Source organism: Gambusia affinis, linkage group LG07, assembly GCF_019740435.1.
Source record: "Gambusia affinis linkage group LG07, SWU_Gaff_1.0, whole genome shotgun sequence".
Lineage (NCBI taxonomy): Eukaryota > Metazoa > Chordata > Actinopteri > Cyprinodontiformes > Poeciliidae > Gambusia > Gambusia affinis.
The window spans coordinates 16264015-16279671 of NC_057874.1; the positions used below are offsets into that span (position 1 = coordinate 16264015).

A 15657-nucleotide genomic window follows, 5' to 3' on the forward strand; every position below is an offset into this window, starting at 1 on the left:
AAAGCTGAAGGTTTTTGGGGTGTATGTCTCCAATATTGAATATCCACATCAGCGATCCATCTTAGTTTTCTAACACACATAGGTTTTGGTCTCATCTGACCAGAAAATCCTTATCACATATTTGCTGTGTTCCCTGCATGACTCACAGCAGACGGCAATAAACGTCTGAGGACTCTTAAAATAATTTCAAACAGGACCTAATTTACTAAAAAACCCACTTAGGAAGGAAATTGGTTGCAGTGAACTCCTACGAAGTGTGGGAAAGATTTTATGTTTTCTTTCTTTATTCTGAAAGTTGTCCTTTTGCCTTTGTGTACTTGTACTCCCTGTCTTGCCCTTCTTCCCTCTTTTCTTTCTCTCTTCTTTTCTTCTTCATGCGCAGCATTGCGTACTTGGTTTTAGTAACCTTTCCTCCTTTTTTCTCACCTTCTTCTCTCCGTCATTTCGTTCTTGTACCTCCATTTGTCCTTGGTTGCTTTGCTCCTTTCTGGCTTGCATTCTTGCTTCCTCCATTATTTCCTTGCTTTCTTATTTCACTGTATCCATTTTTCTTTCCTTTCCTCTGCAAAAAGCTAAACTACATTAATATTAGTGGTTGTAATGGGAAAAAAAAAAACAAGTGATTGCCTTGTCTTCTTTTCCTCTAGTCTGCCTCTGAGTCGTCTCATGCCACACATCATGAGACATACACACGCCCACACACCACCACACATACCCAATTCCACCTTTTTCGACCCCCACTGGAGGCTAGTGTTACAGTTGAAGTGAAAAATCAAATGTGCCATACATGTGAAACATTTTAGTTTCAAGATGGAAACTAAATGCTTTTTATTATAACTGACAACAGTTTAATAATCGCTCAGTTATTTATTTATTACACTGTGGTCTATTGTAATTCCTCCCAGTAACACACTCTGACTTTAATTTAAAAAAAAAAAATAGACTGGACGTTTTAACTTCATAAATTTGCTGTATTGCACTTATTCACATTGAAAACAAAAATAGCTGCAACACTCTGTACTTGCAAATAAAACCTTGTGCCCTTTTAATAAACTTTACTAGCTTAACATTCCCTTAATTCTGTGCCTTTTTAAATCTACCATCCTTACAGCCACACCCCTGCGTCAGTCCCCAAGATGGTAAACGAATCCTCCAGTTCCTCTACCCCAGCCCACACAATACTGTCTCTCCTGTCAATCCGTGGCTGGTTTAGGGCAGGCAGAAGCGTCTGGTGGGGTATTAGCCCTGGGGCAGCAGATGGCTCAGAGGCCCCTCGGGTGCAGGCAGGACTCCACTCTAGCTTCCCCCCCACTGGATACTGGATGAGCCTCCTTCGAGGATTGTCCACAAACACACAGCGGCATAGACACATGCATGCACAACCACACCTTTCCCCACTGTGTCACTTTGCGCTAACTGGTGCTGTGGATGTCTTAGACACCTAATCTGTTATTGTGACCTTTAACCCAGTCGCCGCACTTCCCCGCTCTTGTAGACAAATCCTTTGCCTCAGAAAGATGATTAGCTCAGCTGGTTAAGGGTGTGGTGGTTTATGGTGTCGGATCATCTTTAAATTATCTCCCATGAGGACCTCATTGTGTTTGCTCTACCTCTTGAATACTTTAAGTCATCTGGAGTACCTCTCATATCTGATGGAAACCCTATGGTTGTATATGCCTAATTTTTAGGAGAGAAATCATATAAAAGAAATAAAGTTGCACTGGATGTTTTCCCCAATTGCCTTAAATTCTCACTAACAATAAAGAAGCGTAGAGGAACCAATGCAGAAAAGAGAGTTGCCCATTAGAAGTTATTCCCCCAATGAACTCTGATAGTATCCGCTCTCTGTGCTGATCTAATACAACCTTTGAGTGATGTAATGGACGTGTTTAATGAAGTTACAGACAGGCCACGTCGCGTCTTCTCCAGTAACTCTGATGGTGAAGCGAGATGCAGCGATAAGAACCCCATTTGGAACTGGCACTCTGTCCTGTGTGCATGCAGAGGCTGGCAGGCCTTCGAAGTGTGGAGTCTGATGAGATCAGACTGGTAATGTTATTGCCGTAATGACTGCATGGCCACATGCGCCGCTTTGTTTCTAGATTGCGTTTTATTCCTGACAGAGCTAAGGTTACACTTAAAGCAATTATTCTCAAAATACTGAAGACGTTTACTTTGCGAAGGAGAAGTCCTCTTTTAAAGGTGTTAAAACACTAATTCTGAAAATAGATCTGAAGATTTCATCAGGTATAGGAGGGTAGGAGTTTTCAGTAATCATATGACCTTGAGTGACACCAGGTTATTAGCACAACAATTTTAAACAAATGCACAACATCTACTTGCTTCTAATAAACGGATAACTAGCAGTATCAATTAGTGCCTTTAACACACACTGTTCATATCGGTCTGACCTGCACCAAATTAACCTACACACCTACAAAATTCACTTGATTCTCATCTCCCTTTAATGTTCCTTCTGGAATTTCTTTCATTGAGCTTGATTTCTTTGGTTGAATTTTGTGAGGAGGAATGTATAAGACAATTTATTGCTGGCAAAAATTTTGTTTGGCTCATCACTTCTTTCTTCATAGTGGAGGAAAGTTGTTTACAGCACATTCAATTGTAAACTTCATAGCTGACACATTACATATATCATGACCAAACCTTAGTGATTGGTAATGTGAAATCCAATCATTTAAAACTTTAACATAGTCCATGCCTCCAGCCAGCAATAGTTTCTCAATAGCCAGGGGTCCAGACCTTCTGCATGAATCAAATTGTTTAAAACAATTGGCTGGTTTGCACCATGCTGGCTGTATCCAGGTAGATCTCCAAAAATTCTGGAGATCTTAATGAGAAGTTTTAATATTTTTGTCACATATTGTAGAAAGTGAAATCCCTATATTATGGTGATTAATTACAGATGGAGTAAAATATTTCAAGCCTTTATTTCTTGTAATTTGATGATTTTGATTTACCAATCATAAAAACCCAAACTTTCAATATTTCAGAAAGTATTTTTGAAAAAAGAAATACTAGGAACTCATGGAGTCTCTCCCTAATCACCAAATTAACTAAAACGGCGTCAAATGTTTCCTGACCCTCTAAATCAGTGGTCCCCAACCACTGGTCCGTGGACCAATTGGTACCGGGCCGCGCAAGAAATAATTAAATATGTCCGTTCTATGTATTGAGTCTGGAGGAGCTTATATTTTGAAAATCCTAAACCGGATGCTGTCGGTTACGTCTTGCGCTGCAACATTTTTTTCTCGATCGTTACAATGCGCGCACCCTCTTGCCCCCCGGGTTGCAGAAAATTTTTACGAAGGGTTGACCGGTCCGCTGTACTAAAATGTTGGGGACCACTGCTCTAAATGGTCTCTCAGTCTGGGTCAGCAGGCTTCGCAATCAGAAGGGAGACTGCTGGCTTGACAGATGTCAAGTAGACATTGACACCCTCCACAAGGACGGTGAGCCACAAAAGGCCAGGGCTTAAGCAGCTGGTTATTCAGAGTGCTATGGTCAAGCATACTCATAGAAAGTTGAGTAGATGGAAAAAGTCTTGGGGATACTGACAGCAGAGATTGAGGCTGACATTGAAGAACAACCACACATACACACAGATGAATCCCATACATGAGCTACAAATGTTTTATTTCTCATGTCAAGCCACTTCTGAGCCAGAGAGAACATTGTTTTAGAGCACTTTATGCTTCCTTCTGCTGATGAACTTTATAAGGATGCTGATTTAATTTTTCAGCAGGACCTCAGTCAGCTTCTTAAGACGTGCTAGTTTTAGTTTTAAACATCTTTACATTTGTAAGACGAATAGATGGGGATTGTTTTGTTTTCACTTCAGGAGCGTCTCCATTTTACTCATCGGGACATGTTTCCAAACATTTTAATTGGTTTTTTGATAACTTTTGACACCTTTATTTCTTCCAGTTCTGCACGATTATGTGAGCACTTGCTCTTGGATTTTAATTGGTCCGGATGGTAGAAAAATTTATGCTGTTCTTGAAACTATAACTTTTTAAACTTTTGGTATACCTCAAGACTGGAAAGCATCAATTCACTGTGCATCATCAATCTTTAATCTTGAATACAGTGTAGATTTTTCTGATGCCCAATCCCTGGGTCTTCCTGAGCACATGCCCCGCCTCGTTATTTACTCAGTAGATTACATCGTGGCCCTGCTCCCTTAAAAATGCCATAAATTTACATAGTTGTATTAATCTAATTAGATTCCCCAGAGTTTAAGTTTGAGGGTTGCTGAGATTGAAATAGAAAATCACCCACAGCCATGATTACTGCTTAATTAAATATTTCCATATGCTTTTTTTTTTATTCCACATCCCCGTGGTTAATAAAGATGGAGAGTCTGGAAATGATTTGAAGCCTAAGTGTATGCATGAGGTCATACGAACCACCTCCCCTTACTGTGGTCAGTTTGATTTGGTCAGAGATTAGATCATTTCTGAATATGTGTGTTGTAGTGGACCCCAGAACAAATTAATTTAAAGATCAGCTTTTTAGAAGAAAGGGTATTTGAAAAAAATGAGTTTAAAAAGGCTTAAGGACTATTAATTTTCTTCCAAGCTGAACTCATACATGCAGTAATACCATTGGTTTTTTATGAATATTGAGTCCTAGTTTTTTTTTTTTTTTTTTTTTTTTTTTCTCCTTGTCAATTTTTAAGAGACCTAGGAATCAAATTGATTGACAATTCCTTAGAGGAGTTAAATAATTCAACTCCTCGCCTTTGAAATGAAGAGCAGCCAATAAGCAGCTTGCCCAAGTGCAGGAGAGTCGGACATGCCTCATTGGAGGACGGCTTGTATTTAGCCTTTCAAACTGACCAAGCAGACACTCGAGCAGGGAATCAGTCTATTGTGTTTGGCCTTGAAGAAACACTGCTAGTGTATCTCGATTAACATCTGAATATGAAAGGCTTAAATTAACAATGCGAGCGTGGGTATACAGGGAGCATGTCTCCAGCTGCTCAAAGCCTCCAACTGGCTGCAGGCAACGGTAAAGGACATGAAGGCACAATGAGGCGTTGCTGGGGGGTCTGGAAAATAGAACCTGCCCTTGATAAAGAGAATCAAACACCCTCCAATGGCACTAGGTGGGCTTTTTCTGACGAGGGGGCGCACCCAGCCTGTAATAGAGACTTTGAGATCCAACAGCAGCTCGTGGCAAGAAACGCAGCAATCGAAGAGTGAACTGCAGGGGGTTGCTGCCGCTGGCCTTGGATTGGACGCATAATGGAACTTTCTTTTATTTGAGAGTTCATGCTTATAAAAGTAGAAAGAAACACAGGCAGTTACCTGCTGATATTTTTCTCATTATTTCAAAATCGCTGCTAGACTAACAAGCTTGATTTGACATGAATAAAAGATGTAAGCTGGATGAAAATCGTTATTATTAGGGTAATGCGACAGATGTGATGACTGATGTGGGCCGCTAACTATACATTGTACTGTTCGCTGTTTGACTCAAGTTTCCTGCTGTGTTAAGGTGGTGTTGAAGTGTATTTTGATGAACGTTGAGCCGCTGAACCAAGCTCTTTGACATTCAGAATTGTGATCGTTTCTGTTAGAACAGACACTTACAAGCATTACAATGAGCCCAGTTAACTTAGCTGATGTTCATTTGTTTCGCCTCAGTAATATCTAAGGGTTTAACAGTACAGACTCCTCAAGAGCAGTGTTGTCGTTTTAGTGATGTTGTCTTTCTCGGTGACTTTTCAAAAACGCAACTTCCAACAAATCCAGAAATGTATTCAGGTGTTATTGGAAGGTAAAATACAAACAAAAAATGAAGCATGGCACCAGCCTTTTTTGTTTTTGTTTTGTATTTGTGTTTTATGTGAGATAATATTCAGAAAATCAATAAAAATTTGAATTACAAAAAAAAAAAAAAAAAAAATGAAGCATGTTCCTTTGGGGTAATTTTTGGAGTTTTATTTTTTAAAAATACTGTAAAGCTTCTTTGCAAATGTAATATCCATTTTACTGTATTTTTTCTGTGCCTTATTATTTAGGCTTTTATGTTTTTATTAGTCTTTTAGTGTTACAAAGTTTTTAAAAGGAATTTTTTGTCATCACAAATTAATCTTTTTTTTTATTGTTTGCTCTCTTAGTTCGTTTCTTCTATGTCTGATTTTAATCAATGTAAAATACTTAATATTTCACTTCTCAATATGAAAATTGCTTTCTGAACATTTAATAGTATTTTCCAAAAAGCTAATTATCCATTTTTTGTTATACCTAGTTCATTTTGATCACAATTTTACTGCGACTTCGGTTTTAAATGATATGTACACAATTTAGTCGGGGTTTGGGTTTGGACTAGATAATGCCAGTGTTGCCAACTATACCTTTCTCTGTATTTAGACAGTTTTCTTAACCCATAGTAATTATTTTTCAAAAAAGCAATAAGGGTTAGGTCAAGTCACTTTTCCTGTTGTTAAGGGAGCCTCTCTGTGACTCTGACGTAAAAGAAAATATTATTCTTTTAAGCAGCATCCACTGTGGTCCTCTCCCAAAACTCTCCCAGGCGGTCCAGTCCTCCCAGCTGCAGGACGTGTCCATGCCCTCTTCATCCAGACTGTAAATAAATAATACATGCTTGAAGCCACTACTGACAGCCATTGTTAGATGTAAATACAAAACTGCCTTTGTCTTAAATTCCCAAGCCCAAATAGCCTTATTTTGTCAAAGCTTCTTTGTGGTAGTTTGATCTACTTCTCTGCATCGTGATGGTAAAACAAATCGGTGCATTTCTATTGTCGCTTTTTGACATAGTTAAATTGTTAAAGTGCAAAAGAGTTTGATCACAAACTTCCTTTAGGTTACTTGGTGTAGATCCGATTCACCTCACTACAGATGACTGTAGTGCAGATGACTCTTACTTTAATTATTTCAATAATGCAAATTACATTGTAACGCATAGCCATTTGTAGGTCAGCCAACTATCTCTCTTTCTCTGAGTGAGGGGTGTCCCACTACATGGACAGGATGCTGCAGGACAAATTTCACTTTGTCATGAAATTCTGTATAGTTAGATTTTCTTGGGATCTCGGCACATCCCTAGTAATGTTCTGGTTTGTCCTGTATCGACCAGCCATCTGTAGATTCTCATTTGTTCTTTCCAGGACAAATTGCTGGACTAAAATCCCAGCTCTGATGTTAAATCTGAGCACTGCATGCTAACCCAGCATAGCCTAATCGCTTTCCCTCCATTTGTTGGCAACGTTGACAAATCTCCTCTTTGCTCTTGTGTGGTATTAAGAGGCCTGTTATTTCCTTAGCTGCACATCTTTTATTCTAAATGGACAGCTTCTGTCAGCACAATGCTAAATTGGTCAATTAAAGCGGCAGTGGGATTGAATTAAGCTCCAGCCTCTGATCTCGTTCAAAAGGAGGGGGTTTCTGGGCTGGAAATGATCACTTAAAGTGTGCACCTAACAAACGAGTGGCCCTAATTGATCCAAATGAATCCACGTCAGGGTTTGATGGATTCATATGTGGGCTCCATCTCAGAGCTCAAGAGTTAAAGCCCTCATTTTTCATGCGGATAAGGAAAAGAGGAAAGCTGGCATTTTACATAGGGTTAAAACACACTCAGGAGCTTGTCAGGAGGGCGAGTGTGCTTTTTGTCGCTCCAGACAGATCCACACAAATCTACACTTGGCAATGTGGTGAAATACAAAACAACCTGCTTACTATCTTAGCTTTATTAAATGCAGTATTTCATTGTTACCCAATAAACCATATGCTGACACAAATCCCTAGCTAAATAAGGCACTGAGATGAAACCCTAAAACTGCGCTTTAGTAAATTGCACTTTAGTAAGCTTTGCAATGGCATGAGGTTGTTTTATTTGCTAACAAGTAATGGTTTTATTAGTGTATGCTGCACACTTTCTCTCCACTTATTTGAGAAACTGCATCCATAAACCTTTATGACACTCCTCCTTGGGTTTTCTTCAGATATGAGAGCGCACATATAGATTCATAATCATCTTCAGATATCCAAGCTTATGTTTCATCTGTCTCCCATGAGACCGCCACCTCTCCACCTCCTCTCTCTCACGATACCTGGTATATACACCTCTGTAAGGGAAATCCACCTGCTTTTGATGTCTCTCTCTCTCTCTCTTTGCCCCTCTCCTTTCTCTCGTCTTTCTCTTTCTGCCGGTCTATCGGCACCTCGCCTCTGCCAAAGCAGGTGAATTAAAAACGGTGGAGGGCTCTTAGCCCCTTGGATGAAAGAGAGCTTTAGAGAAAGAACGGGGAGAGGGGGACAAAGCAAATGGAAAGGGGTATGTGAACAGAGAGCCCAGAAGAGATGGTGAAACATAAGGGAAGGTTCACCACTGAGCGGATAAAAAGAACGTAACAAGGGCGTAACAGTATGCAGAGAGTCGGATGGTGGTTGGAGAGGTCTATGAATGTGCAGAAGGTGAAAGCAATGGGAAGTTCAAGCGAGCAGATGAATGAAAGGGATGTTAAAGCGGGCTTTAAGTCTAAAGATGAGGGGATGAAAGGTGAAGAGGACAGAACCATTTCACAGGTTGAACAGATGTCGAAAAAAGATGAGTAAAAAAAGATATTTAGGCAGATATTCTGTTGGGAGATGGTCGAGGCAGGCAACCAGCTGGTAGGAGATTCCCACAGTAAAATAACCCTGAGTAGAAATAACATTCTACATTTTTGTTTGCACTTAAAAATGTGAAGTGTACACTGTGTCACATAGGTTGTCTTATGGCCAATTCCTCATCCAGTGTGGCTCTTTGCCTTTAAGAATTACAGAAATGTGAATATTTACATATTTATCCTCTAGGTTATCACAGTATGTTTTTGTGAACATAAATAGCTCGATGAAGCTTTGGTGACTCTGGTACTTTCCTTGGTGTCATTTAAAAAGAACCTCAAACTGTAAGAACAAATTTTAGCCTTTTTAAAACTGTCTAGATCCTTCTACACCTTATTTGTCAATGTTATACTGATGGTTATGATTTTTAAAAGCACAATTTGTTAATACCTCCCATTTTTCTACGTGTCATAGTTTTAAAGATCTACAAATGTTTTGCAAAAAAACATAAATAAAAGATATTTAACATGAAGTACACGGCTATTTACCTTCATGGTCTCCTCCATTCTCCATTTTCAGCTGCCTTTCCTGTGTGAATGGCTCCTTCCCATGCCACTGGTGCAAGTACCGCCACATGTGCACCCAAAACGCCAACGATTGCTCTTTCCAGGAGGGACGTGTCAACGATTCTGAGGTAAGACCCCCGATGCTTCGCCTCATTTCAAGCAGCACACATTTGTTTTCTTTGCTACTTCTTTAAAAAAAAATAAAATAAAATAAGTAAAAAAATTACTATTTACTCCAAAATGTGCAAGTATTAAATATATCACATTCACATAAATATCATATTTGTACACATACAGTAACAAACACACATGGCAACATGAGTTGAGATATTAGTTCATCTGCACCTCCATCTTGTGTGCCTTTTGCCTCTGGGGTTTCCTCCCCTCATCCTGCTGTGTGTCTGCTGTCTGTATGTGTAATATTGGCTTTTGGCACAGTGACAACAGCTTGTGTACTGTGCAGCAATAATTCTGTCGTGGCCCATAAGGCCATAAACAAGCTGGGATGAATGACTTTCTATGGAAATACTGCCTTGTTCTTACAAAGCCAAATGCTGCATTAGCATAAAAGCTAATATTAATCGTGCCAAGTGGCAGTGACTGCAGGCGTCATGTAAGGCATATCAAGCATTTGTCAAGTCCTGTAGTACATGCAGGGCTGGACACCAACCTGCATGGGGTTTTATGCTGCTGTTCTTTATTGACAACCTCAGCAGAGGTGGATGCAAAGTTTAACAAATGTTATGAAATTCGTATCTCCAGAATGGACTTAAGGAATCAGTATCACTCCCCAGTGACTGATGGTTGTATCAGTGCTTTATCTTTCTCAGGCCGTACACACATTCAGGACTATTCAACCCTCACTCTTTATGTTTCTGGTCCAGCTCTCTGTTATCTACATGCGGATTAAAGCCTCCCTCCGTCGCTTGTCGGCAGAGTCTGAATAACTGGCCTTCATTAATTGCTCTGCCTTATAACTTATTGGTTTCCTCTTTATCTGCTTTCCCAACCGGAGCTGTAGCTGAATCCTAAACGGAAGCTTGCTAAACAACAGCTTCTGTGCCCTGTAATGGACGAGACGATGGGCCCAGGCTTCATGGCTCAAGGGGTCGGGGTTGTTGGATTTGAGTGCTGATTTGGAGAGAGCTGGTTTGCAGGTTCTGAACTGAGTAGGGACAGCAACACACGCATAAACACAGGCCTCCTCCTTTTGTTCCTTCCTTTGTTTTGTCTTGCATCTTTCCTCCCTCATGTTTTTTCTTTCTTTCCTGTCTTACTCTCCTTGGTACCTTGCTAACTTACTTTTTGTTTTTTGTCATTCCTTTATTGTTTTCTTGCCTTTTTTTCCTCCCTTTCTTTGATTTTTTTTCTTTTACATAAGTATTTAGGAACTCTGTAAATAGAAAATATGCTATCATTGCTTTTCAGCTTCCTATAATAATATAATCTCTGGCCTTTTATCTGCAGGACTTCAGATTGGAGGGGTTTGGTGGGGATAGGCTCACAACGTTCTAATGCACACATCAAAATTGTTTTGTTGGTTTTTGATCCAGAGTTTTTTTTTATAAAGTGTCAGCTTGCCTGAACCAGTTTTAAATTAAGAATTAAGAACTTCAGGCTTCCTGTTATCTATTGAAAGCCTCACTCTCTCTCACTGTGGGAAAAAAATACAGAGACATCAACAGGTAACATGCATTAAAACAAAATGTCTGTTATTTAAAATGCAGCGATGTTTTCCAGGATTTCAAGTATTCTAACAGAGATATTTCTTCTGCAAAAAAAGTATGAAGTCATCATATGAAAGCTGAGAAATTAATAAAGTTGAAGAAGAGATTAAAGATCACAGACCACTAATCTGATAGCCCATCATTTCACATAAATACTATGCTTTGTGTTTTTCATGCACAAAACTGTAAACAATCTTACAGTGACCTGCAAACACACACACCCCCACTCACACATGCACCAAGTCATTTATCATCCTTCTCTTAGCTGCCATATCCATTAGTTCTGCCCTCAGTGCCCCAACTTGAAATGCTATTCCTGAAGGCTTGGCTTATCCCCTTTCTCTCCAGCTTCTCTCCATCTCCTCTCCAGGCCAGGCCCCATCTCTCCCCACCTCATCCTTCACCACTTTGATGCTCGGTCACCTCATCTTTTTCTCATTCTTCTTCCTCTCTATGTCCCATTCTCTGTTTTTCCTTTATTTGTATTGTGAAGGAAAGGACAAATTGAACATAAATGTGCCTTTGTTTTTAGCACCCTCTGGCTTTCCTTCCCCTCTATTGGCTGGTTGTAGAAAAGAAGCAGGAGGTCTTCTATTTGTACATCTCAAGTAGAGATTGACTCCAATAGATTGACTCATTAGACACAGAGGAATACATTTCAAGTCTTCATTTTTGTTAATTTTATTGATTACGTCTAACAGCTAATGAAAACAATCTGCCGAGGCGTTCAGGAAGCCATAATAGTGAAATATCAGCCTTCAGCTCTTCTGCGTTGTTGGCTCTGGTTTTTCTTATCTTCCTGTGGACAATACTCAGGTCAGGCCAGTTTGCTGGTGATTCAAATCCAGTCATTCCATAATCTTTAAATAAGATATTGTTACTTTTAGGAACAATATCTAAAAGTAAGTGTTAATTTTCTGTTTGATTCAAGAGTGATTTAATTGAATAAATGTAAATTTTGTTGCCTATGTCTGATCTTGTAGCAACCCAGCTACAGTCCAGTATATTAAGGCTGCTCTTAATTCTGTTGTTTCTTCCTCTTTGTGCCACATTTTTTTTTTCCACTTAACTTTCCAATTTAATGCTTAAACATACTAGCGGACTGGAATACTTACCTTGTGGAGGCTGCCAAAGTCTGTCGGCTGAAAAACTGTCAAGTCCACAATCTTCAGACACGTTGGCTATAACACAACTTTTCTGGATTAAAAAAATTCTAATACTTATGTGATGGGAGAAACTGAATTTGAAGTTTTTACTAAGAGTAACTAGGGCTGGTGTAAGTTACTAAATATATTATCAAAGTATCAGTCGTAAAGGTTGGTCACTTGAAACATCATTTCAATTAAAAATCCTTTTTTTTTTTCTTTTTGCAGATACTGATGCTGCAGTTACTTTTTCAGCTTTAGCTGTAAGCCGTAACCATCAAAACTACCAGAAAAATATTTAAAATCTACAGCTATATGAAATTATTTTGTAAAATACAAGTTTTTCTTTTTCACTGCACTACAAAAATCTCACCAACTTATTTACCGAGATGCGCCCTTACTGTATGTGTACACGTTTGATTTTCTTCCTCAGATTATCCTTGTTTTTCCAGCTTCGTTCTCAATGCAAACAGCAGTGAAACGAGCTCTCTCTCCTGAAGGCAGACAGTCCACTCAGACCTTTACCGCTCTCATCTGCAGATGAAAACAGTCGATTGGGTGGGATGAGGCCCATTGTCAGACTGTGATCAAAGGCCAGAAAGAGCGTTCACTGAGAGTTGAGGGATGAACGCTCCTCTCGTATCACGCTTTGGTCTGACTGGTGTTGGACCAACCAGACAGAACAGTGGAGATGAAAGAATGAAGCTAGCAGATTAATTATGAACGCGATCAGCCTTTGTTCTCCTTCTGCTTTGCTTTTATTCACACATTTGTTAACAAGCGTTGTTGCTCGAAATAATACACAATTTTAGTGTAAAGATTATAAATACAAAAGTAGCATATCCTAAAGCTCTCTGTTGTGGCTGTTTTGTACCCTTAAATCATCTTTTTTTTAGGTATGCTTTTTCAAAACTGTTTGTGTTGCTGATTTGCATTCCCCCCACTCTTCCACTAGAACAGTAATAATAATAAAAAGGAGTTATTTATGTTTTTGTAAATAGGCTTTGTCTACAGAGGGAGGGAAACAGTGGGAAAGTCATAGCTTGACAGAGTAAGCAGGGAGAAAATATGTATAATGAGTGACATTTTCAAATCAAATATGCATGAATCAACAAAGCCTCCAAATGGCACAACAAACAAATTCTTGAATTAAGGAGCGACGAGGCGGAAAATTGCAAGAGAGGAATTAAAGTTACTTTTATCATAAAAACAATAAAGCCGGAGGGAGACATAAGGAAGAGAGTGAAGCACTGCAACCTGTTGATTTATTTCTTTCCTCCCATAGTTTCCTTTTCTTCTCTTTACCTTCTTTCTGCTTTTGTTCCTTGATTGCTATCTCGTACTCAACTTTTCCCCTCTTTACAACCCTAGCATTTTATCTGAGCCAACGTCTTGATGAGTGCCAGGCAAAGTTCAGCCCGGCTGGGCTCAGCTATCCTAAGACATGCTTACGTGTTAGTTTTGCTGAAATGCAAGGCTCAGTCTTACTTGAGCAATCAAGGCGCCGGACAACTTGATTGAGAATTGTAATGAAGGCAGCACCCTGTTTTTTTTTCCTTCTTCTCTCCTGCACCTCCATTGTCCCTCTCTTCTATCCTCTGTGTTGTTACCAGTAGAGTTTGGTTTAACACACAGAAAATACTTTTAGTTGTTTTTTATCTTTTTACAGATTGTTATGGAAAATGTGATTGTCTTCCTACATTTTCCTTAAAATTTCCTCTTTATTCCACTATGTTGCATGGAAATAACTATATGATCTTTAGAAAAAAGTGTTTGAATTTAAAACTTATTTTCTACTTTCCCCCCTATTTCACATTACATTTGAACTTATAAAGTAATTCTGGATTTTTTTCGTCTTCCCCTTTATCTTTGGCTTTTTTCCCTTTCCCTCTTTTAAGTCACCACTTTGTGACAACTCATCTCTTCGGTACCTATCTGCCCAGTTCAGTCTGAGCGTGAACAAGCTAAAAAACACCTCAGGTATGCAGAAAAAGCAATATCTGAGGACTTTTAGATGCCAGGTGACTTATTTTTGATCTTTGAGTTTTTCCCAAAACACACTTTCTCTGTCTCGCTCTTGTCTCCAAGAATTTTTGGTAAATATTCTGTAGACTGACGAGAGAAAACTACAACATATTTACAGTAGAACATGTTGGTAGTGGTTTGAAGGACTGGGGATGTTTTGCTGCTTCAGGACTGTGCTGTAATTGATGATCCATTAATTCTGCTGCCTAGCAGAAAATCCTAAAGGAGAAGGTCTGGCCAATCACTAGTTCATCTGGGTTACACAACAAGACAATAACCTAAAGCACACCAGCAAGTCTACCTTAAAATAGTAGCAAATATATATATATACATAAATTAAGGTTTTAGAGTGGTCTAATCAAAGGCCAGACTTAAATCTTATTGAGGTGCTTTGACATGACTTTAATTGGGCCAATAAAAAGCCAAGTTCATCCACAGGGATGTAGAAGACTCATTGCAAGTTATCTTTACTATCAAATGGCAGATTTTACCACAAAACACAAGGAGTTTGTAGGTTTTTTTACTCTTTCTTTACATATTGCCTAATCTGTTTGCATTGCTTGTTTTAAGCTCTATTTTATTTGTCACACAACAACATGTACTTCTTTATTACTACTATTTTTCTTTCTTTTTTTCCTACACCAGTAAAACGGCCAAAATAAAAATGAATCTAACAACTTTATTAAGCCTTGGCTCTAGGCTTTTGGCAAACAACCAGAAGAAACTCAGAGGAGCAGAAGACCTTCAAAAATTAAACCCAGTTTCTCACTTCTTTGGGCTCCATGGTTACTCTTGGGAAGAAAGTCAGTGTATTTCCAATTTTGATATATATATTTTTTAAATCCTTAAAGAACCTGTTGACTGCAGAGAGTTTGTACAGATAAGAGTGCAATATGAATCATCTCTGTGGTTGTTCCAACAGCCTCATCCACACTCTGTCCCTTGACACTACATTAACAAGAGAGGCTCCATATAGACTGCAGTCTGAACAAAGCGCTGCAGTGCACTGGCTCATTTTCTCACGCATCGTCTTCCTCTCGCACACTGTTAGCCATGCGATTACACTTATCGCATGCAGCCTACCTCCTCATTCTCCAAACAGTCACAGAAACACACGGTCAGTGTTTCCGACTCTCGCTGCCTTTCACCCGCACACCGGCGCACACAATCCACGGCTGACTGGGTTATTTGTGACGGAGGTGTGAAGGCCCCGAACCGTGACATTCTGGCACACTGTGTTTACCCTGGCTGGTACTCAGACACTGAGCAGAACACACTCACACACATTCTTTATAGAAGGAGACCGTCTCACAGACTGCAGGCCAACGTTGCTTGAGGGGCCCTTCTTTGAGTGCGGATATTCGTATGTGTTTGACTGTACTCTTTCAGTGTGTGTTTGTGTGACTGTCACTGGTTCTTATCAGGACAAAGCACAACCAGCAGCGCAGGGCTGCAGGGGGCACAGGGGTGAGGGGGGAGGCAGGAGTGTGTGGGTACTCGAATGAAATTCACTGGTTCCCATTTTCTCTTTCCTCTTTTTCTCTCAGCTGTCTGTACCTGTTGATATTTGTCTTCACTCACTTTTCACCTTTTC

General features: G+C 39.5%; 1 protein-coding gene across 7 annotated transcripts in view; it reads left to right on the forward strand.

The window, feature by feature from the left end:
- LOC122833397 (plexin-A1-like) overlaps positions 1-15657 on the forward strand; it is a 228391-nt gene that overhangs the window by 129001 nt on the left and 83733 nt on the right. For all 7 annotated transcript variants that reach the window (XM_044120874.1, XM_044120868.1, XM_044120873.1 and 4 more), the window contains exon 9: positions 9180-9294. In XM_044120874.1, coding sequence (XP_043976809.1) covers positions 9180-9294 — 115 coding nt within the window. The remainder of the gene's footprint in view (positions 1-9179; positions 9295-15657) is intronic.